At 39.5% G+C, this 22,435-nt stretch overlaps 2 protein-coding genes across 2 annotated transcripts; both read left to right on the plus strand.

Moving 5' to 3' along the window:
* The first annotated feature begins 213 nt into the window (after positions 1-213).
* On the plus strand, positions 214-5,830 carry LOC103151336 (probable phospholipid-transporting ATPase VA). Its single transcript, XM_007571337.2, has 2 exons — positions 214-687; positions 867-5,830. The coding sequence occupies exons 1-2, from the start codon at positions 506-508 to the stop codon at positions 1,438-1,440; spliced, it is 756 nt and encodes a 251-aa protein (XP_007571399.1). The 5' UTR covers positions 214-505; the 3' UTR covers positions 1,441-5,830.
* A 5,320-nt stretch (positions 5,831-11,150) lies between these two features.
* LOC103151337 (ubiquitin-protein ligase E3A-like) lies at positions 11,151-22,007 on the plus strand. Its single transcript, XM_007571338.2, has 12 exons — positions 11,151-11,436; positions 11,541-11,604; positions 14,519-14,559; positions 15,888-16,144; positions 16,222-17,411; positions 17,509-17,653; positions 17,782-17,987; positions 18,623-18,787; positions 19,427-19,582; positions 20,538-20,611; positions 21,436-21,579; positions 21,673-22,007. Coding segments are annotated over exons 3-12 (2,460 nt in total). The 5' UTR covers positions 11,151-11,436; positions 11,541-11,604; positions 14,519-14,557; the 3' UTR covers positions 21,794-22,007.
* The last annotated feature ends 428 nt before the right edge of the window (positions 22,008-22,435 follow it).

The following is a 22,435-nucleotide window of genomic DNA, read 5'->3' on the forward strand; positions in this document are numbered from 1 at the left end:
CTTCCAGTATCCCAGGACGTTCTGCATTTGGTCCATAACCCAGCCCCCACATGTTTTGTTATTAATTGCATCAAAAGACAAAAAACTGTTTTTTCACAGTAATGCTCCTGCTTTGTTGCATTTTTTTCCAACATTGCGTGGGAGTAGCAGCAACAGAAGATACAGAGTGTTTTTTAGCTTCTTTTTTTTTTTTTAAGCCATTGTGTGGCTCACACACCCTGTTGGCAATCATACATACTCAATTAGATCACTGATGATGTCTGGTCTTAAAATCAATCTTTTAATTTGTTCTACCTTTTTTTCTAAGGAGTTGTTCCACCTTTTAGTTCTAAATAAAGCTTTTAAAGTATGAATTGATTTTTGTCCTGATGCCTCTCCTCCGCTGACTTGGATTCTGATGAGACGGTGTGATTTTTTAAAATATTTTTTTAATTGAGGCGTAATGATCCCCATTAGATGAGTAATTGTTTCTTCTCCTTACTGCCTCCCTTCTCTGCAGACCTGGATGAACTGGCTGTCGATAGCCTTCAGTGTAGCTTTATTCTTCACCGCCGCTCTGTTCTACAACGCCTCCTGTCCCACCTGCTACTCCCCCTCCAACTCCTACTGGACCATCCAGAGGCTGCTCCAGGACCCGCTCTTCTACCTGCTGTGCGCCATCACCCCCATGCTGGCGCTGCTGCCTCGGTACGCTCTGGCTTCTGTTTCGCAGACATCTGAAAGCACAAGTAGTCTGAAATATTTATGATGCGTGCCGTGAAAACTATTTCTGCTATTGACTCCAGATGGTTTCGTTTATCCCGGCGTTCATCGCAGGAGCAGAGCCGAAGTGTGTCCTGACGTCTTGACTTGATTTTCTTTTCCAGATATTTCTACAGGGCGTGTCAAGGCACTCTGTTTCCAAGTGTGGCACAGGCCGGGAGGCAGCTAGATAAGCTCCCTTCCGACACTCGTAGGAACGTCCTAGGGCTGAGCAGGTTCAAGATGAGGTCACTGCTGGGTGCCGGACCCAACTTCCTGTCGCTCAGCAAGCCCAAAGTTAGTCAGACAACCACGCCCGGCTCCAGTCAGGACAAACAGAGCCCCGTGAAGCAAACTCGTAAAGAGAAGGGCCAGAAAATCCAGTTGGTGCTTCCCCACTCGCACGCTCCGTCACACGCCACACACAGCCCTCGGCTCTCCGGCAAGCCAAAACCTCATTCCACCAAACACTCGGATGAGACCTTACCACCACCAGGTCCGAGTTCACCCAGCCAGACAGCTTCCCCACCGCTGGTCAAACAGATGGTCAGCATCCACCTGAACCTGCCCCCCGACGGAGCGTCGCAGTGCGTTACGTACACACAGAGCTCAGAGGGAGGACTCCGCTGCGGCCGCGTTGCCGAGCCGGCACACAGGACCGTCCCGGCGGCAGAACGGGCGCCGCACACTTCCTTATGATGTCTCACCGTACAACTCCTGGCAAAAGCTTAGGGAACCACTGGTCTGGTGGGGGGAGGCAGTCGGTCTGTTTTACTTTGTAAATGCTACAGATACACCCACAATTATTTCATTGAACTATTCTCATTAGTTGGTGTGAAAACTTCAGAAACGTGCAAGTTGTGTTTAATAGCACTTTTTTTTTTCTAGATGAAGTAGAGGGAAAAAAAAAGGATGGACTCCTCGATTATTGCATGAACCAAAAAAAAAAACTCACTTGGAAATAAATATATTTATCAACTAAGTTCCAGTATTATATAGAATAAGCAGATCAGCTTCATGGACACTTGAAGCATCTATAGTCTGTGATCCAGACTGTGCTTCAGTTATATTTTTATAGCGAAATTCCTATCTCAAACATTTAGTTAGTTTTTCTTTTTAACACATTGGCATTAAAATAAAAAAAAAATTATCATGCCTCTTATTCTCACACACACACACACACACACACACATATATTTTAGCGTGAACTGACATTATCTGTTTATCGTTGATTATTTTTATTAGTACTTTTAGGAAGAGAGTCAATGCCATGCTGCGGATTTGAGAAAAACCATCAATAAAGATTTTAATATTTTAAGACGAACTCAGAATTATAACTTAGTTGCTATATTAAACTATCTTTAGCATCTTACATGAGCATTGAGCATTGAAAAAATGACTAAAATGGCAGTCTCCTTGTGTTTTAGAGTCTAGATTCTTTAAATTTTTTAAAAGCTGCCAACATTTCTAAATTCCAACCTGTCATAAATAATTTTTCCTTCTTTCATTCTTTATTCTTCCGGACTCCAAAATGGCAAACATCCGTTTTATGACATCATTAAATAATAGCTTTGCTTCATATCTGTATTTTTTATTTTTTTGGCTCCAAACGACTGACTGACCATCCTCACAGAGCAGTACATCCATACATTTTGGCAGGAGTTGTATGTTACTCATTCTCAATTTTGCACAATATTTTTTTTTAATTGATTTTATTGTATTCTTTTTATACTATTTCTTTAAAACATATGCAGAAAGGTACTTTATTTTGTTTTTTCCATGTTCTGTCAATGTAATTTTGCTTTAAAGATTTGGGAGAGGAAAGAACTGGAAAATCTAAAAAAATTCAGCTTCATTCCTGGGAAAGTTGTGACTTCTCAGAGACGCATCTCGTTGTGGATCAGGTTCCGTTGTGCAGCGACAGAACCAAGACGTTCCGCCGTCGGCTCAGCCTGTGGGGGCATTAAAACCTGGAACACACACCGCAGTGGCCTTGAATCCTCGCTGCAATGACTTCCAAAAACAGAAGTTTTAAGAGAAATCTCCTGCTTTTAGTTTGTTTATCCCAGATAGTGGCCACACCGCTGAACCAGTTTGTCCATTTTGAAAGCAAAGCATCTTTATAGTTGGCATGTTGCACAGTAAATTACACTGAATTGTGATTTTTATTTTTATTTTTTTTTATTTTTCCTCATCTGCATGTTCAAGATATAATTTTTCTCTTGTGAGAGTTCACAACAGATCTTTCATTCCAGTCTGTGTACATAGACTTTGCCAGGTGTTCTTCTCTGTGACTGTGCGTCTATATATTTTTTTGGAGCTGAGAGGTTTTAGTTTAAAGAGTAAAAAGTCTGGAAGTGTTTTCATGTTACATTGCAGGAGAATCATTTTCAGTTGGGTTTTTTTTTTTGTTTTTTTTTTAGTTTGTTTTGTTTTTAATCCAACCTTTTTAATTTCAGGACACACATTAAGTAGAGGAATAATCATTCCTTTTCTTTTTTCTGTTTATCGAAAGACCAAATTTCATCCCATTTTCAGTGTGCTGGCATCCCATTAGAGTTTAGTAACTACAACACAAACAACTGGGTGGCATGTCGATGCTCGACGCTCTAATAAACGATGCCATCACGGCTCTAGAACCAACCACTCAACACCAGCATGAAAGGGAGGTGGATGAGACCTTCTTCAGACAGCACTTGTGTGTTTCAGATGACTTACCGCTGATTTCAGTGAAAAGTAAAGTTTTTTGGGAGATTTTTTTAATGGAGCATTTAACATTCTCATCAAAAGCTCAGGAATTATGCAACTCCCATAGTTGTCTGTTTTAATCTGGAGTTTGGATTAAAAAGCCTATTTTTATTTATTTATTTTTTTGTTCTTACAAAAAAAAAAACTTTTTTACCTCCTTAAACGCTCCTTTTGTCCTGGATACAAAAGCGAGAGTTTATGTTGGAGTTTGTCAGTGAAAATGTCTCTACACTATTGCTGCTCCAAGCCAGTAATTTGAATGCAAGACATTGCCAAGATACCCAAGCCCCCGCAACGCCAAAAAGTAGCCATGTTGTCCAATGTCATTTGTTTTACTCTGACTTTCCAAATGTTGAGCTTTTAAATCTGGTTCAATAAGTTTGTTAGATGAAGCTGAGCTATTGAAGTGTTTCATTACCAGCAGTAACATGAAAAATTCAGAAGATATTAAAATGAGCATGTTTTTCATTTTAGCATGCAATTTATGAGCGTTTTGCTGTCATAACGAGAAATCTTACTTGAATGAGACACTTTCTACAAAATTCATTCCCTAACTTACTAGCTAGCTATAATGAAAGCCAGCTGGTAGCAAGGAAATTGTCTTTTAAAACTAAATTGTGTGTTTTTTTTGTTTTTTGTTTTTGTTTTTGTTGTTTGTTTTTTTTTATTATTTTGTTGTTAAAAATCCATGCAACTATCTGGTTACTAATTTCAGTGTGAAGTAAACTCTGCTAAGTGAACACTTTAGCACGTTTAGCAAGCTTTGTAAGGGGTAAGAGGTTAGCTCTAAACCTGTGTTTATAGCTAATACAGATTTAGAGCATGTTGACCTGTGTAGCTCTAAACACACGTTAGCATCCAGTCTTTAGTGCTAAGCTAGCTGTTTTCTAGCTGCTAACTGGTACTCTGCAGGCAAGCAGAACGAAGTTCAAGCTAGCAATCAGTTTTCTTTGCAAAATGGATATTTTCAAGGGATAGCCAGGTCTTCAAAAACAGATTTCAACCACCAGCACGGTATTATGAGAGTTTTGAAGCTGTATTTACTTTTGTTCTGCCCAACAAAAGTTTGCATTTACTGGTTAATGCAAACCAGTAGAACCTCCAAAGAGCCACTGCACTTCACCCAAAAATTGTCTGGTATTTAACAGCTGGAAAATCACAACATTTAGTTGCTTTGTTTTGTTTTTCAACAGGTGGGCTATATTAATTATTGGGATTTTGAGCCTCTGGGAGGCAGCTTTTCTTCCCAGTCTAAGCTAAGCTAAATTGACCTTTGTGGCTCTCTACTTTATTGTTAAAGCAAGTGTGCAGATAAAAAACTATTCGCTTGAAGCGCAGCACAGAGCCAATTTGTTGCTCCTTAGCATGTTCTTACTTGCTAAGGGCCTTGTGAGAACTTCTATCACATGCTGGATTTTAACTAGCCAGGTGTGTTTCGCTGTAAACCAAATCCCCAGTGCTGAACCGTCTTTACAAACGAGTCTTTCAACATTTATATTTGCACTTTAAAGCATTTCATCAGACCTGTCATTGAGAATTTCTGTTGCACACGTTTATTCACTCAATATTGCAATGCAATATGAAAAAAGAAATGGGAGGTATTACTTTGTTCAACTAAAACTATATATTTTTTAAGTCTGTAGAAACTAATGGAAAACTGGCCAAACTGAACTTTTTACTGGGAAACTGTGTCCAATGCATTTTTTAAAAGCAAACCTAATACCAAAAGTGATTTATATCTATCTTGTATTTCTTAGTAATAGTAAGTGCCTTGACACTGGATAAGAAATTGCTGGATATGTTTGAGTAAATATGATTGAGCTTTTTATTTTGGGGGGTTTTGTACAGATATTTATGAGGATATGTGGCATCTTTGCCCCCGACTCCCCCCGTCCCTCTTGTTTTCATTGCCTTTGCACACAAATTCCTTCTCTGGCATGTTGTTTAGTTTGAGACTCGTTGGTCTGTTTGCTGTGTTTCATCTGTTCAGTTCATCCTGTACCCTCCGTGTGCCTGAAAGAAGCTCCATCATGTTCTGCTGCATTCCATCGTGCTGATTTCCTCTTAATACAACATTGAGCTTTTGCGCAACAGATATCCATGAGTATATGTGGTAATTTGGGTGGGGGGGGAAATCATTGACTTTATGTCCTTTGTATTAACACCAAGTTCTGGTAAGTAAAACGTTGGTGAGGAATCCTGAATCGCTTCAGCTCAGTAAAGAATGTGGAAAACTGCACAAGGTTCAGTTCCACAGTTTTGTCAAGCTCATGTTGTTTTTAGTTTTCCAAATGTTCTGTATATGGCTGCTTGTGATCAAAATAAAACTGCAAGAATAAAGTATAATTTTTATGAAATCACTTTTTATTAGTGTAAATCTCTTTCTATAGCAAAATGTAACCCTTTCACCAGGCTGCACACTTATTTTAGTGTGTTTCTGTGATGATAAACCTGTCAAAATACATACCGAAGTCATTTTTTGTCAAAAGTGGGTTTGGAAAAAAAAAAAAAAAAAGCAACTTAGGCCATTATTTTAGGAAGGTAATGATATTTAAGAACACAGTTTTGGATTATGGATTAAACATGTATAGCAGTGGAAAGTAATTGATGCTAAATTATACAATAATATAAAAAAATCCTGTCTTAGTGCAGGTGCTTCATAACAAATTCAATCATTTTCTTTTCTCATTGAATTATCAATTCTACTTTTAACAAGCCTGAGAATCAACCTGTGTCTTTGCACCGTAATCTAAAAGCCGAGTCTATCGTCCAGTGAAAAACCATTCAACTTTTAATGTATTTTATTAATGGGGCAGTATCATGTATATTCTGTTTTATAACGCAATCAAATAACTATGTTACCTTCAGTTGTTACAAAAATGCTACATGGATGTCAAATATGACTTTATGACTTTTCCTTGAAACTGGGCCTCTGTCTCTTTAAAAATTCCTGCTCGACCTGAATCTATACCTTCAGGAAGTCATCACTGCATCTCCCCTTTAACCCTTTAATGGTTTTTGTTTTTCACTAAGAAGCTTGTTTAATGAGTTCAGGAGATTTTTTTTTCCAACAAGAGCTTTCAGAACTTATTCAGCTGCTTTCAAGACAATTTGAGGTTACATTTAGGTATGTAGAGGCTTAAAGGTCTATCGAGTTTTTGAATTCAGAAAAAAGGGCTTTAGTGGCAAAGGGTTATGTAGCGGCATAGACCAGTAGTTTATCAGCTGAAGAGGAGCTTTAGACGAGTGTAAGTGTTGAATTTGTCTCTTTTTCTCCTGTACAACCAACAGAGGCTTAAAACGGACTCAGAGTGGGAAAGAGAAACAGTCACAGTGCTCTCTGTATTTCTGCTTGCTGTTTTTCCGTTTGCTGTTTTTCTGCTGCATCGTTATGTTAATGAGGAGAGCTGCCTTCTATGTCTACTATTGGCCAATAGAGCTTTGGAACCAACGCCACTGCGTCAGACGTCGTGGGGCGTTTAGGTGCAGTCGCTCGGTGCCATCTTTGCAGGCCACAGACCAAAGCAAACTTAATCCTGGTGGTTTTATTGTGTTACCGACTGCAGTGAAGTGAACCTCCGAGTCCTTGAGGAGGGAGCTGGAGAACGGCTGGCCGAAATTAGTGTTCATAAATCGGACCAACCTTGAGCTGAACGCCGCTTGCTCGGCGGATATTGAAATATCCAATATCCAACTCGAAACTAACTTCTTATTTTTGAAGATTACATCTTTGAAAATAAGAATGAACAGGCAAACCCAGTACCCAATGGGATCGATTCCAGCATTGCAAATACAGACATTTCACAAACATTTCATTGAACAGTCCTTTAGAACCTCATAGAACTCAGTATTTTCTGCAGACGTAAATGTTACAAAAGCCATAAAGTCAGTAATTGGTTCAACAAAACAGCACATTTCTGTTTATTACTTAGAACAGCTGTACATGGACATTTGTGTGAATTTTTTTTCCCGCCTCTACACTGACTAATGAAAATATTTCACTATTACATTGGGCTGAGTTAGGCGTTTGCTAATTTGTTGCTGGCTAGTTTAAAGGAGCTGAGAGGAGATTTTTTGGGGGGCAACTGTGATCTGTGTGGGAGAAGCTTGGAAGCTGCAGCTCAGAGGAGGAGCTGCACCTCGAAGGCGTTGCTGGGTTCATACGGACATTTTTTCACAACTGAATGGTTGCCATGGAGATTAAACGCTTTCCCTAATGTGCAAGAAAAAAATCAAAGCAACACTCCAGGTGTGTTTTTTATGTTGGAATAATATTATTACATGATGTAATGCTCAAAAAAGTAAATTTCATAAATCACTATGACTGGAATGAATGAATGAATGAATGAATGAATGAATGATTGGGAACTATAGTGTTCCCATTCTTTAATGGCGACTGGCAGTCCCTACAGAAGAACAGGTTCCACGAATTGGAAAATTTTGAGGAGAATTTATTATTACAGCTTTCTTCTTGCCTCGATCAGGTTATCCTGAATAATCATTCCATTAAAACTGAAACTACTGATGTGGCACCAGAAATATTGAGCCATTCAAAGTGACAACATACTTTTGTGTGTAACATTAACATTCCTTTCCAAATTTATCTTTCCACATAATTAAACCAAATTAGCACAAATTAATTTCCTTTGCTGTGTTTTTGTAAACTGAACGAGAGACTGTATTTTACAGAAGAAGCACATTTCACAGAAACATGTATGTATTGTTTGCAGCCGTCTAGTTTCTAACGAGACCAGAGCTGGAATTATTGTCAACTTTCTTCCACTGCTGATCTCCATCTCCTTCACAGGCCGATTGCAAACTAAATAAATATTTTTTTTCCTCATCTTTTTCTATTTTTTCATACACTTTTTTGCAGGACATGAAACTCCCAGCAGGGTTGCATCTACCCTCTTCCACCCCTAGATCCCGTGCACCATTGCAGGATAACCAAACACGTGCAGTAAAAGTGATTTTATTCGTTGTCACGTTATGAGAAAACATATGAGATTGATAATGATAATTAAAGAGGCTCCGCTGCTGAACGGAGGCATTCCTCACGCTCTCCTGTCATTGTCTCTAATTACTTTTCAGGCGATCTGCTGTGGTTGCCAACCACCTTAATCTGAATTTTATCAGAGGAAGGGCGTCACCAAGTCAGGCCATTTAAAGATGCATCGTTTTATCATCAAGCTCATATCAGAAGATTGTTTTAAATAAGACTTGGAGGGGTTTGCCACAACAGTGGCTGTGTCCAAATGATCAATGTTTTTTTGTTTTGTTTTTTTTTTTGTTTTTGTTTTTTTTCAGAGCAAGGACCATCTGTATTGTTGGAGAGAGCCTCCATTCTGCTCCTTACACAAAGCGTCGCTGTGCTTTTTGCAGCCATATCTTCCCACTGGTGCAGGAAGCCCGGCCAGCAGAAACAGCAGGGGGGACGAGCTTTCAGCTGATACCACAAAGAGACACTAACACCCACTAATGATCCGGGCTCAACCTGTCAGCTGGGAGAAGAGAAATGATGGGCAACTCCACCTCACACCTCGCTCAGATGTTAGTTTTACTTTAAATCTTGACCAAATTTAGATCGTGCGGATCCGGGCCTGACGCAGAGGCCTGTCAGTGCCTGTTGTATTTCATTACCTCTCTGCTTAAACTGCGACTCTGTGCTGAAGCAGAAACGATACTTCAGCGTTTTCCGTCATCTGACAAGTAGCAAGTCTACTCCACTTTATTCACCAAAAACTTTTTTTTTTAATTCACCAAATCTTACATATGTATAGTTGTATGCTCTATATAGAGATTTTCCTTAGCTTTGATTTTATATGTCACAATTTTGTAAATTATCATTGTTTATTAAACTCTGAACTGAAAGCTGCCCAACTCTGACGAATAGGTTTTAAAAGAATAGGCTTAGATATTTGATTGTTATTATTATTATTATTATTATTATTATTATTATTATTATTATTATTATTATTATTATTAGTTTCACGCAAAAACGTGAAGAAAGTGTGACAACTTTGCCGAAACATGTTGTTTGAGCTTTCACGGTGTCCGTAGTTCCCCAGACAAGCGCGCTGAACAAGCGCGTGCTTGCTACGCGCGTGCTTTCTCAGTGCTCATAACGAGCACGCGCGTATTTTGCCGCCTGGGCTTCTCACAGCTTGCGGAGCTGGTCACAGACGAACCCAGAACCCCGTACTGAAGTAAAGTGTTTGCGTGTGGCTGCAGCGACTTCTAGTTTTCACAATGAAAACTGCAGCCACGGTTTACACATTTTTATGTGCAGACTCAAACCTAGAACATAGTATTAACAATAACACAATATTAATAATAGTTAATAATGTAATAACAGCACAGTTATATGAGATTAATCTAATTTTACTTCCACTTTATTCGTGCACTATTGAATTTATTAGCGTAATATTATTTCTTTCCTTAGTGTGGACCTAATATTGTACTAACAAAACAAATAACTGTATAAACTCTTTAAAAAAAACTCCATGTTTTAGATTAGTTTTATACAGGCACGTGTTTTGAACATATTGGCACTCCAGCTTCATAACACTCAAATTTATGCTTTTTTAAATGAACTCTTCTTTACAGTAAGATTAGGAATACATCTGAACTTTGCAGCAACTTCCATGAAAACTACCTCTGGGCTTGCTTTGGCTTCCCTGGTGTCAGGTGTAAGCATGTTTTCAGAAGTGTGAAGTGTAAAACTCGATATTTGATCTGAGCATTGATAGAATAATAAATGTGATTGTTCGACACAGCATGGCGTGGGGCTTGGACCATGCATAATTTAAAAAAGAATAGGCTTTACGTCAGAGTTGGGCAGCAGCCATTTCTCACTACCTGCTGCGTGACCAGTGTGATTTATTGTTTCTGGGTATGACTTAGAGCCCAGAGGGAGGAAAGAAAGGTCTGGCAAGTGTTTAAATCTCTGTCAGTAAGTGAAGAAAGATTGATTCTCTGTGCATTCAAAGACCCTGCTCTACTTCTATCACCTATTTTATTTCTTTTCTGTGACATTTAGTGGGTCATTGTAAGTTTGGTAACAAAAGGTAACTGTACAGAAAGCATTCAGGGCTCTGTATTCTCTGTTAATGAATCACTTTAAATGGACAAAAATGTTATTTGTTTTTCAAATGCTCAAACAATTTTACAGTGAACATTTTCCTTTTACTAAGCACACAGAAATAAAATAAACCAAGTAGTCTGGCTTTTATAGACAAGAGATCTTAAGTGCTGTCAGGTTCATCTTACTAAAAGGAAGGTTTGTACTTCTTATTTTGTCATTTGTTTTTCTACTTTCTTGATCAGAAAAACAGTATTCAAAGAAAAAGTGCATTCAAACAAGAACAGGGTAGGAGTAAATCTTTTTTTAAAAAGCGCTTCCTATATTCACACAAGTGACTTTTTAAATAATTTAATGGATGGCATTGTGTCCTAATTGTTCCTTCTCTCCCTCCTTCAAATAAATCAAAGGTACCACTTTAAACTTTTCGAACAAGGCCATTTAAATTCCTCCATAGGGCCCCAGCCCTGTTTTTACCTGCGGTGTTTTGTGATTTTTCGTCACTCCTCACAGTCGTGTATGTTTAATTGTGCCGCGCGAAGGTGAGAGGAACGAGCGTACATGACGTTTGACAGCCTCGCGCTGCATGCCGGGATACAGCTCGTTCTTGTTTACAAGATGACAGTGAAAAGCGCTACACTCTGACTTAAACACGGAACATAAGTCCGCTTTCTGACGCTGGCACACCCGAGCCGTGAACACGCGTGTAAAAAACACAAGTCGTTTTCTTGAGACAGCCACTGAAACGCCAGAGCACGGAGCTGTCAGTCTGTCACACGAGAGATTTTTTTCAAGATTTTTTTTTTTTTTTTTTTTTTTTTTTTGCACCGTCACTGACATACGCTGAACTATCTGTCAAATCACAGGTTGGTGTACTACGGAGTTATTCAATTGCGATAACAAGATAAGTTCGGCAGGTGGCTCTTGTTTAGAGCAGAAACTAAAGTCATGTGCTGTTTCCTTCGTTTAGGTTTGCATCGCTGGAATAGAAGTGCCTGTAATAGAAACGAAGCTGTACTTCCTTTTAAAGTGTGGTGAGAAACTTTACTTGTCTTTTCCTCTTCTTTTAGTTGCTGTAATTTTCAACTCTGCCCGTCTTTTGATTTTAGCCAGGCTGCTGTTCACCAGGTCTAAAGGTGAACAGCTCATTTATAACCAGGATTTTACACCTTTATATAGCATGTGTAACCTGTTATGTTCCCTATGATTGTTTTTGTGTCATTTCGGACCTATATAACTTAATAACATGTATTTTCCCCTTTTAGAGAAAATACATGTTCATTTTGCTGTGAAATGTCCTCGCCAATCCCTGCACATCACAGCAATATTCACACATTTAGTGCTAATGTGATAAACATTTTGTTTGCTGTTCACGTGTACATTCTTGTAGAATCACCCTCAGCTCCACTACCTTCCTGAGTTTCTTCTAATGGGGTTGGCTTCATCCTTTTGACCCAGTCTTATTTTTAATGCTGCCTGAATTGGTTGAGGTTTGCAGGCATTAGTTTGTGCCTTATACTGTATTTCAATTGGCTTAGATCTGGATTTAAGGGAACCGTTGCGACACGTTCTCCTTTGGTTCTGCTGCTGTCTTTGGATCTGTTGATAACCCAGTTTTGCTTCAAGCTTCAACTGTTGGACTGATATGCTGTGATTTGGTTTCATTGTGTTGTGCATTATGGCCAGTCATTTCTACTTAGGTCTCGTCTGCTCAAGGGACATTGAGATGGAGCTCTTGTTTTAATGTATTTGTGTGTGTGTGTGTGCGTATGTGTGTGTGTGTGTGCGTATGTGTGTGTGTGTGTGTGTTTTTTTTTTAGTTTCTTCTGGCAATGCGCAGTGTGATATTAGGGTAAATTTGTTGAGATGTCCACTGGTGGGAAGATTGGCTACTTTCTTAAATGTTTTCCACATTTGGGATAAAGATTCTCACTGTAGAATTACCTCATACAGTTTGGAAGTGTCCTTATGCGCTGCCCGATAGAAAGACAAAAAGGTTACACTCTAATCTTTCAGTATACCGCCTCAGCTTTGATTACGACATTCGCTGTTGCGTCATTTTGATTGGCTTCTGCATTGCCACAAGATTTATTTCCAGCCAGTGGAAATAAATAAACTTTTCACCTAGATGTTGTATTGATGCTGGGAAGAAAAAAAAAATCCACTGATAGATTTTTTTTCAATGATCACCCTGTAACAAGGCGGCCGTTTGCGGTTGGATTTTACGGTGCAGAAGATTACGAGAGGTAGAGTCAGGTGGAAGCAGCAGTCAGTTTATTCTCCTCACAGCATCAACACACACACTCAATAACAATCCACAGGTGAAACTGCAGGCTTAAATAGTCTCAGCTGAGTTGGACCCAACCACCTCCAATTCACAGGGGGATCTCACTTAACAAATCTCCACCTATTTAAATAAAATACACTTTATTAAATATAAACATTTAAATTTACTTTTTATAACTATTTTATATTTCATCTTACACCAAATGAAACACCACAAAAAACCCATAAACAATTATCTCCCCACACTTTTCAATGGCCTCTCCCGGAACCTATAAATGGTGTCTGGACCCCCAGGGTTGTATTTGACCAAACACCCTGGAGAGGACACAGAAAAGACAGGTGAGTCACTCAATATCAGCACTCCACACCTAACAGATTATGCACAAACATTTGCTCAGTTTTACCCACCAGTAGCTCATTGCTCTGAGTAACAATTATCCTCCCTCCACAGGCAACCACCTCACTTTCCAATGAGGAGCAGCTGTGCAGAGACCAGAACAAAAGGCTACATCCTAATTACTAAAATATTCAATAAATACAATTAAAACGTCTCGTGTGCAAATTGTTATTTATGTGCAAATCTCTGCTTAAAGTGCCGTGCTAAATAAAGTGCTTGTTAATAAAGTGCAAAACGTGCTTTTAAAGTGCTATACAGTGACTTAAATAAAAATAGACCCAGTACTGAAGCTCTCTTCATTACACACCCCGATCGCTCAGGTAGTCAGCTGACCTCCTCATTCTTTGGACGTACAACGTCGGTGAACCTAAACCTGACCGACTGCAGCTACTCCAGATCATAGCACCGTCATCACAGGCTGATACAGTAGAAACTATGCATGATGGGAGCATCTCTTCATCTGCCCATCACTCTGGAACAGGGTAGATCTGGACTCATCAGACCACATAACCTTCTTCCATTGAGCTAGACTCCAACCACATTTGCTCCTTGAAGACGATGGTTCTCCACTTTCTTTCCAGTTTTTAGCAGTGAACAGGCTAAAATTTTAATAATTTCTCCAATGTCCTTAGATATTTTCTCTACTTGATGAAAACAATGGATTTAAACCTTTTCCCATGAACACAGGATGTGTCTTTCGACATTATTGTTTCAGAAACAAGAAGCTACTTATTGCATCAGTTGGGGTTGAATAACATGTTGCCAGCTGACAGACAATCACCCATGCAGTAATTGTCCAATAGGAGGCTTCTGAACCTGTTTGCTAAGTTAAACCCAGGTGAATGTTTTTGGGAGCCAGGCAGTGTAAAAACCAAAAAAAGTCACTGTTGATGTTTTTCCTTGACATTGTGTTAAACACACACAGGTCTACATTATCATTCACATTTAATTAGTGGGACCTGGCTGATGCTTTCTTGTCCTCTTTGGCAGCTAAAACACTGTCAGGGCAAAGCATTTTTCCCTGCACCTGTAGGCAACATTTAGGATATTAATATGCATCATTAAAGGGTTATGACTTTTCTTACTCTGCTGTAAATATGGCTTGCAGGGCTGCTGCTGCTCTACAGATTAGCAAATTAAATCTTCAGGTTTCAATGGAGGAAAAAGTAGTCACCAAAGCATGGTCAATAAATACTGTTTAAGTCTATTTTTAAATATGTGCATCAAATAATAGGAATTTATACTTTTGCTCGTCATTCTTTCAGCTGACTGTCCTCCAGCCTGAGGTGCCTGAATCCAGCCGAATGTAAGTCTCCTCTGACTTGAATCAACAATTTTTTTGTTTGTTTCTAATAGACATGTTTTCTCGTTATTCATATATCGCTGAATAGACAAGATATTTGTGGCTAACTGGTATTTCACTTTATTTAATCAGGAAATATTAACTTCCTCCTACGCTTTCTCTTACAACAAAGTGAGATATACAATAGTTTTAGAGAAATACAGATGTGAAACCATACAAACCTTTCTTAAATTTTATTAAGGTGATGCTCTGACCCCTATCTGGTAAGCTCCAGGCTGGCTGCCTATGCAAATACATACGTTAAGACCATAAAACAATACCATTTTTATTCATGGTTTTTACGGTGAGAATATCATGGTGGCCCCTGCCTACTACAAAACCGGTGTTTTGTGTATTTAAATTATAGGTCTGTCACTATAACACATTTTGCTGGATGATAAATTCTCCCAGACATTATTGTGATAAACTGTAATATTGTTGTTTTTCTGAGCATTTCCAAGAAATATGACGGTTATGGCATAATAATGCAACAACACACTCTCAAATCTCATTAAACTTTAAATTCTAATGAACATTTAACACTGGAACTGTAAGACATTTTAAATATCCATACTAAATAAACAAAACAACAGAAGCAACAAATGGAATGTATTATGAAGTCTCTGTAAACAAAATTGTCCAAAACACCAGACTGAAGACGTTTGTCATCCAGTCTTTGGTTGAAAGAGAGAAAAGAGAAAATCGATAAATCATGCACATGGAAATGATTGAATTCATTTGAATTGTACGTTGAAAAGTACATTAACCTTTTTCACTTTTTCTCTCAGACCAGCACAAAGTAGTGCATAATTGTAAAGTAGAAGGAAAATGATGCGTTTGAGATCAGCGTTTGTATTCAGGTCCCCAAAATAAAATATAGCCAAACCTACAGTAGAACAGTTTAGATCATATTCATGTGTCAGAATAGCCTAGTCAAAGTCCAGACCTAATTCAGTTGAAAGTTGTGGTAGAACTTGATAACTGATGGTCTCTGTTCACTCTTACGGAGTTTGAGCTGTTCTGCAAAGAATTGGTAAAAATTTCAGTCTGAATGCAAATGTGAATATTTTTTAAGGTCATCTTTAAAAAGAAATTTTAAAAAATCCAAAATGTCTTATTTTTTTTCTTCATCTTCACGATCATTACATGGTGTTCTGCTACATACAACTCAAATGAAACACACTGAGGTTTGTGGTGGTAAAATGACAAAATGTAGCACATTCAAGGAGGATGATCATGTTTGAAACGCCTGCATTGCTTATATTATAAATAATTATTCCTTGTTCTCACAGGAACAGAGCGACAGCAAAGCGGTTAATTGAACGCTACTTTCGACAGTTGACTGAGGGCTGTGGAAATAGCAGCTGCACCAATGAGTTTTGTGCCTCTTGTTCGACTTGTCAACCGCTGGGCAACAACGCGGCAGCTGCTAAAGCACTGGAACTGTTCAAGGTCAACGCCAAACTCTGTGACTATTACCCCGCTGTCGAGTCCAGGCCTGACGAAGACTCTCGGCTGGGGCGTGAGATGAGCACCGAGGAATTCTCAGGTACTTTCAAAATGGACTATGGATTGTCGCAGAGGTGGGGTTTAAGTCGTTTTTAACAGTTTAGTTTCCGATTGCAGATGTTCACTACCTCACAGAGCAGACCGTGTGTAGGATACTGAGTGTCTGCGAGGAAGAAGGGAACTACTCTGCTCTCGTCCGCGTCATTGGCAGGATATTCTCCAATGCGGATGCTCTAATGAAGAGTTTCCGGAAGGAAGAGCCAAGTGCCGCTGCCAAAACCCTCAATTCTCTTAAATCGAAAGACGAAGAGAAACAGAGCGACCAGAAGCTCTCCTCCTCTGCTTCCTCGCCCGATGAAACTCCAAACGGAATCCCCAACTCCTTTGAGCCTTTGGTAGACATTGACGCAGTTCGAAGGGTCTACGACAAACTCCTGTCCATCGACCAGGTGGAGTCTGCCTTGGTCAACGCCCTCATTTACCTCACTCCAAATTTGGAACTTGACCTGGAATATCTTGATGTGTACGAAGCAAACCCAGATTATCTGAATATCTTCATCATAGTGATGGAGAACAGCAACCTGCACAGCCCAGAGTACCTGGAGGTGGCGTTACCTCTGTTCTGCAAGGCGATGAGCAAGCTGCCGCTCACCGCCCTCGCTCGCCTGTCCAAGCTGTGGTCGACGTTCGGCCTTCCGCACGTCCGCCGTATGATGGAGACCTTCCAGCAGCTCATCACCTTCACAGTCGTTAGTAATGAGTATGACGCGGAAAACCTGATAAACGACGACGAGACGGTGGTGGCTGCCACCAAGTGCTTGAGGGTCGTCTTCTACGCAAGCATCCTTGGCGGGGAGGTGGACGTCGAGCACAATGAGGAGGACGATGAAGATGCCGAGTCGGATGAACTGACGCTGCACGAGCTGCTGGGCGAAGACCGGCTCTACAAGAAGGGCCCGCGGGTCGACCCTCTGGAGAAGGAGCTGAGCGTCCGTCCCGTAGACAGCATCAAACCCCTCATCCCGTTTGAGGATTTTGTCAATGAATCGGTGAACGAAGTGATTGAAATGGACAAAGATTTTACCTTCTTCAAAGTCAATGCGGAAACCAAGTTTTCCTTCCAGAGCTGCCCCTTCATCCTCAGCGTCATCACCAAGAGCCAGGGGCTGTATTACGACAACAGGATCCGCATGTACAGCGAGAGGCGCCTCACCGCCCTCTACAGCATGGTGCAGGGCCAGCAGCCAAACCCCTATCTGAAGCTCAAAGTACGCCGAGACCACATCATCGACGACGCCCTCGTCAGAGTGAGTCTCGGGGCGTCGGAGGTGTTGGTTTGCTTTGGATGTAACGTGGTTGGCGCGGTCCCAGTGTGTGAATACGTGGTAACTGTATTTCTTGCAGCTGGAAATGATCTCCATGGAGAACCCGTCAGACCTGAAGAAGCAGCTGTATGTTGAGTTCGAGGGCGAACAAGGCGTAGACGAAGGAGGAGTGTCGAAAGAGTTCTTCCAATTGGTATTGGAGGAAATCTTTAATCTGGACATAGGTTAGGCTTGAAACAATGTTTTTTACTGAAAGCTTAATGCATCTGTTTTGCATCTGTTGAGTTTTGTTCATGTTGTAGAAATCATCAAATACTTACATTCACTTGCTTGTAAATGACTTTCTTAACAGGGATGTTCACCTACGACAATGACACCAAGCTTTTCTGGTTTAACTCATCCTCGTTGGAGAACGAAGCACAGTACACGCTTATTGGGATCGTTCTGGGCCTCGCCATTTACAACAACTGCATCCTGGACGTTCACTTCCCCATGGTCGTCTACAGGAAGCTGATGGGCAAGAAAGGGACCTTCCTGGATCTGTCAGACTCACATCCAGTACACTAACTTTTTCTATATGATGCTACATGTTCGTGTGGATGTGTTGACATTTTAGCGACAGGGTTCCTGAAGCTTCCCTTTCTTCCTTCCTTGAGTCCAATATTTGTTCTTGCTTTATATTGTGTCCTTCCGTTCTTACTGTCTTTATTTTTCTTTGTTCCCTACGTCTATTCTTTCCTTATGTTATTCTTTCCTTCTTTGTTACTGTCTTTTATGTATCTCCTTCTTAACTTCTTCCTTCTGTTCTACCTCTATTCACTCCTTGTGTCATTCCTTCCTCCCTACCTTCTCTTCGTCCTTGTATCCTACTTTAGTTTTTCCTTTCGTCCACCTGTCCTTCTTTCCTTGCTTCCTTACTTAATTCTTTGTTTCCATCCTTACTTCTTTCTTTCTTTCCTACTTTCTTCCTTCTAGTTTCTGTTTTCCCAGGTTTGATATTTAAAGCCTGATTATTTATGTAAGAATATCAGGGAAAGCTAATGTGAAAGGCTTGGAAGTCTGGAATTTGAGTCTGAAAATTTCAGGAATTTTCAGATTAAAAAATGTGAATTACCTCTAGAGAGAAAATGCCGTTTTTTTTCTACTTTCAGATGTACAGTAGCCCTTCAGGTCTCATGTTTCTGCTGTGGCAGGTTCTCTACCAAAGTCTGAAGGAAGTGCTGGAGTACAGCGGCAGCCTGGAGGAGGACATGATGCTCACCTTCCAGATATCGCACACAGATCTTTTTGGAAACCCCGTACTATATGACCTGAAGGAGAAGGGGGACCAGATCCCCGTTACCAAGGAGAACAGACAGGTGAGCTGTTTTCCAACTTCCAACGTTGTGGCCAACACTTCTTTTACATTTTATATAGAAGGTTGTAAGCCTCAGTTTAGAAGACCATATGATGTAAATTCCTAATTTTATGCTCGTTGTTTTCATTATTTTCAACTGGGGGATCATTTCCATAGAATCTGAAAAGATTTCTGTGTGACTTCTACTTAGATTCTATTATCAGGCCAGACTTTAAAGAAATAAATCCTACACATTCCCCAACATAGGCAGTCAGTTTTGTGGTTATTCCCAGATCTAAATCCTGACTTAAAGTATCTTCTATTCCAAAGTCACTGGTTTCACGTCTAGTTACACAGATATAGAACATGCTGGTTCCTCCTTTGACTTAGGTGTGTTTCACAATTACAAAAACAGGAATAAGAACTAAATGAAATAACCCACAAGCTCAGCTGAACATCCTGGACAGTAACCAGGACAACAACCCCTCACCGACTTGTCATGTCAAGAAAGAAAACAACAGAACTAAATTGAAATGTTTGAACTTTTTAAAAATGTTGTTCCTTCTCTCTCTCTGTGTGTGTGTGTGTGTGTGTGTGTGTGTGTGTGTGAGTGTGTGTGTGTGTGTGTGTGTGTGCGCGCGTGTGTGTGTGTGATACATAGGAATTTGTTCATCTGTATGCAGACTACATCCTGAACAAAAGTGTGGAGAGCCAATTCAAAGCCTTTAAGAAAGGTTTCCTGATGGTCACGAACGAGTCGCCGCTCAAATACTTGTTCAGACCAGAGGAAGTCGAGCTTCTGATCTGTGGGAGCAGGGTGAGAAAAAAAAATCAGCAATCTCCATTTTTAATTTGGCAATGAATTGAACCTAAATAGAAAACAAAATAACTCATTTTGTGACTAGTTTTATGCAATTTAGAAAATCTAATGCCTAGAATTTAAATAAAAACTTAGTGGGGGTTTTTTTCTTCATAAAATTAAGTTTGGAAGAAAATCTTAAATGCTTTTAATTTGACATCATCAAGCAAAAGTATTCACACCTCATTTTCCACATTTCGCCACATTAGCAGTTTTTCAATGAGCAACTGCATTAAATTTCCACAAAATAATGACGCTGAAAGTACCAGAAGTACTTTTAGATATTTTTTTTTATCTAAAAGGTTGGAACCTAGGTTTTTTTGTTGTTGTTGTTGTTGTTGTTGTTGTTGTTGTTGTTTTTTACATAAGTTGTTCAAAAATATCCACATCTCATAGAACATGTACCCACGCTCTCTTTACTTTAAACCCGGAAAATGTTAATAAAATAGCATTTTTGTAAAAATAACAAATATTTATCCAAAATGATAATTATAAATCAACTTTTTTTTAAATGTTGTGTAACATTTGTGGCTCTAAAAGCCTTTTACGTAGCTGGGCTAAGAGCCAAAATGGCTACCTGGAGTGTGAACGTTTATCGAGTTGGTTTTCAGGTGACAAAAGTTTGTGGTTATGTTACAACAAAACATGGAAAATGAATGTGAACGTTTGTAAGTCACTGTGAGAATTACCACAGTGGTTTTACCCTCAGCTCCTGCTCCTGGGAAGGTCATAAACTGTATTATAGAAGAGTAAAGTTATTGATTAACTTTCCAAACAAGTCTTTGTATTCTAAGTATTTAGCTATAATGGACAGACGATGCTCTTATAAAACTGCATCCTTTAATCTCATAGTTTAAGAAAAGATTGAAAAGTATTAAGAACTGATAATATAAGTTCTCTCTTTTTTTCTTAGAAACTTGACTTTGAAGCACTTGAAAAGACAACAGAATATGACGGAGGTTACACTAAGGACAGTCAAATTATCAAGTAAGTCCGCTCACTGTCTTTAACTTTTGTCTCAGCTGTAAATGTTCTCATGTGGTTTCATTGGAGACACTGAAAAAACAAGGAATTATGAAAACTTGATTATTTTTTTTATCATTTTGTACTAATGGGAGCTTTTGAATAAGAACACAAAAATGTTTTCTGATAACACTCAGTTATTGTTTCGTGAACTGATGGTCTGATGGTCTGTCGTCCAACCATCATTTGCCGTTGTCCTCCAGAGCGTCACAATAAGACCATGCGAGGGTTCATTTTCTCAACAGAACAAGATTATTTTCTAATTTTGGGGGGGAACCACATGAAAGATGTTCTTATTGTGGACAGCTGCTTTTTGCAAGATGTTTTTCAAAGTCAACCTCCAGTGTTAGTCACTGATATTCCTCTCAAGAACAATTGGATTAATGTTACAGCTGGTAAATTTATGTTATAAAGTGAATCTGATTCATATGCAGTATGGAATTTGATTTTAGTACTTTGAAGATCTGGATAAGTATGGAGAAATATTTGTATTTCCAGACTTTATTCCATGTGTCACCAAAATACTGAAACCCTCTACTTCTTCTTTCATTATGTCCTTTGTTTCTTCTGTCCACTCCAGTGTCCTCCTTTCCCTCTAGTTTCTAACTCCTCCAGGCTCCATATTAAAGTGGAAATATATGCCATAAAGCCATAGTGAAGTTTAGCATTTTAAAACACTGACAACTCTGGAATATCTTTCTTTGTTTTTTTGTTTTTGTTTTTTTTTTACATGCAGAATGTATGAGAATGTAAAAGTATCTTGAATTAATGTTCATTTTTGGCTGCAGAGACTTCTGGGAAACCATCCACTCTTTCGGAGAGGAGCAGAAACGACTTTTTCTCCAGTTCACCACGGGAACAGACAGAGCTCCGGTTGGAGGTCTCGGTAAATTAAAGATGATCATCGCGAAGAACGGCTCTGATTCAGACAGGTACAACTGGTCCAGACAACTTCCCGTTGAATTTCAGCACACTCATCTCAAATAAATGTTTTTTTTTGGGGGTTTTTTTGCGGTTCATTGCAGGCTACCAACCTCCCACACCTGCTTCAATGCCCTGCTGCTCCCTGAATACTCCTCCAAGGACAAACTGAAAGAGAGACTCCTCAAGGCCATCACTTACGCCAAAGGTTTTGGAATGCTGTAATGGATTTCCACAGAGAGTTTTCTGTCTGTGTGGGAAAGAAACAAAAAAAAAAGGGAATACCACCAAAAAACAACAACAAACAAAATGCTGCAATAATAATTCTGTGCCTAATGAGTCTCTCACAGACAAACTCCACTGTTGGCCTTCCACGCTTAGCCCTCACTTGCTTTGTAACCTTGTCACTTGTAGGCATTAAAAATCCAAAATAAGTTCAACCTTCTCCCATCCCCACGTTCTGGTTCTGAAAAAGGCGAAAACCCGCTTGTGAAACTGTGAAAGTGCGCTTACGTGTAGCACATAAAGTATATTTATGAACTTAGTTTGACTTCTGATGCCTCTGACGTTTTTGGAAATGTAGCAGTATTTAGTCCTCACTGGGCCTTACAGTGCTCCTTGGCTGCGATTGTCAGTTCAGTAGACTGAGGTGAAGAAGCCTTTTATATTACCTGCTCACTGACCTTCAGTTCATTTTATGATTGAAACCTTTGTGCCGTGCCTCCTGTAGTGGATATAGACTGAATATCGTTTGCTGTGATCCTGATGTGATGGTGTTGGCTAAGTGTTTTAAAGGGGCAGTGTTATGTAAAATTGACATTTTGTTTTCGCTTTACATCATGTTATGATGTTATTCCCTCATCAAAA

Source organism: Poecilia formosa, unplaced genomic scaffold (assembly GCF_000485575.1).
Source record: "Poecilia formosa unplaced genomic scaffold, Poecilia_formosa-5.1.2 Scaffold279, whole genome shotgun sequence".
NCBI classification, from domain to species: Eukaryota; Metazoa; Chordata; class Actinopteri; order Cyprinodontiformes; family Poeciliidae; genus Poecilia; species Poecilia formosa.

Bases quoted from the DNA above. Each gene is read 5' to 3' on its own strand.
- LOC103151336 (XM_007571337.2), top strand. From the start codon at position 506: ATGAACTGGCTGTCGATAGCCTTCAGTGTAGCTTTATTCTTCACCGCC. The intron at 688-866 runs GTACGCTCTGGC...TTTCTTTTCCAG, and splicing joins ATGCTGGCGCTGCTGCCTCG to ATATTTCTACAGGGCGTGTC.
- LOC103151337 (XM_007571338.2), top strand. The intron at 16,145-16,221 runs GTACTTTCAAAA...TTCCGATTGCAG, and splicing joins GAGCACCGAGGAATTCTCAG to ATGTTCACTACCTCACAGAG. The intron at 17,412-17,508 runs GTGAGTCTCGGG...TATTTCTTGCAG, and splicing joins TCGACGACGCCCTCGTCAGA to CTGGAAATGATCTCCATGGA.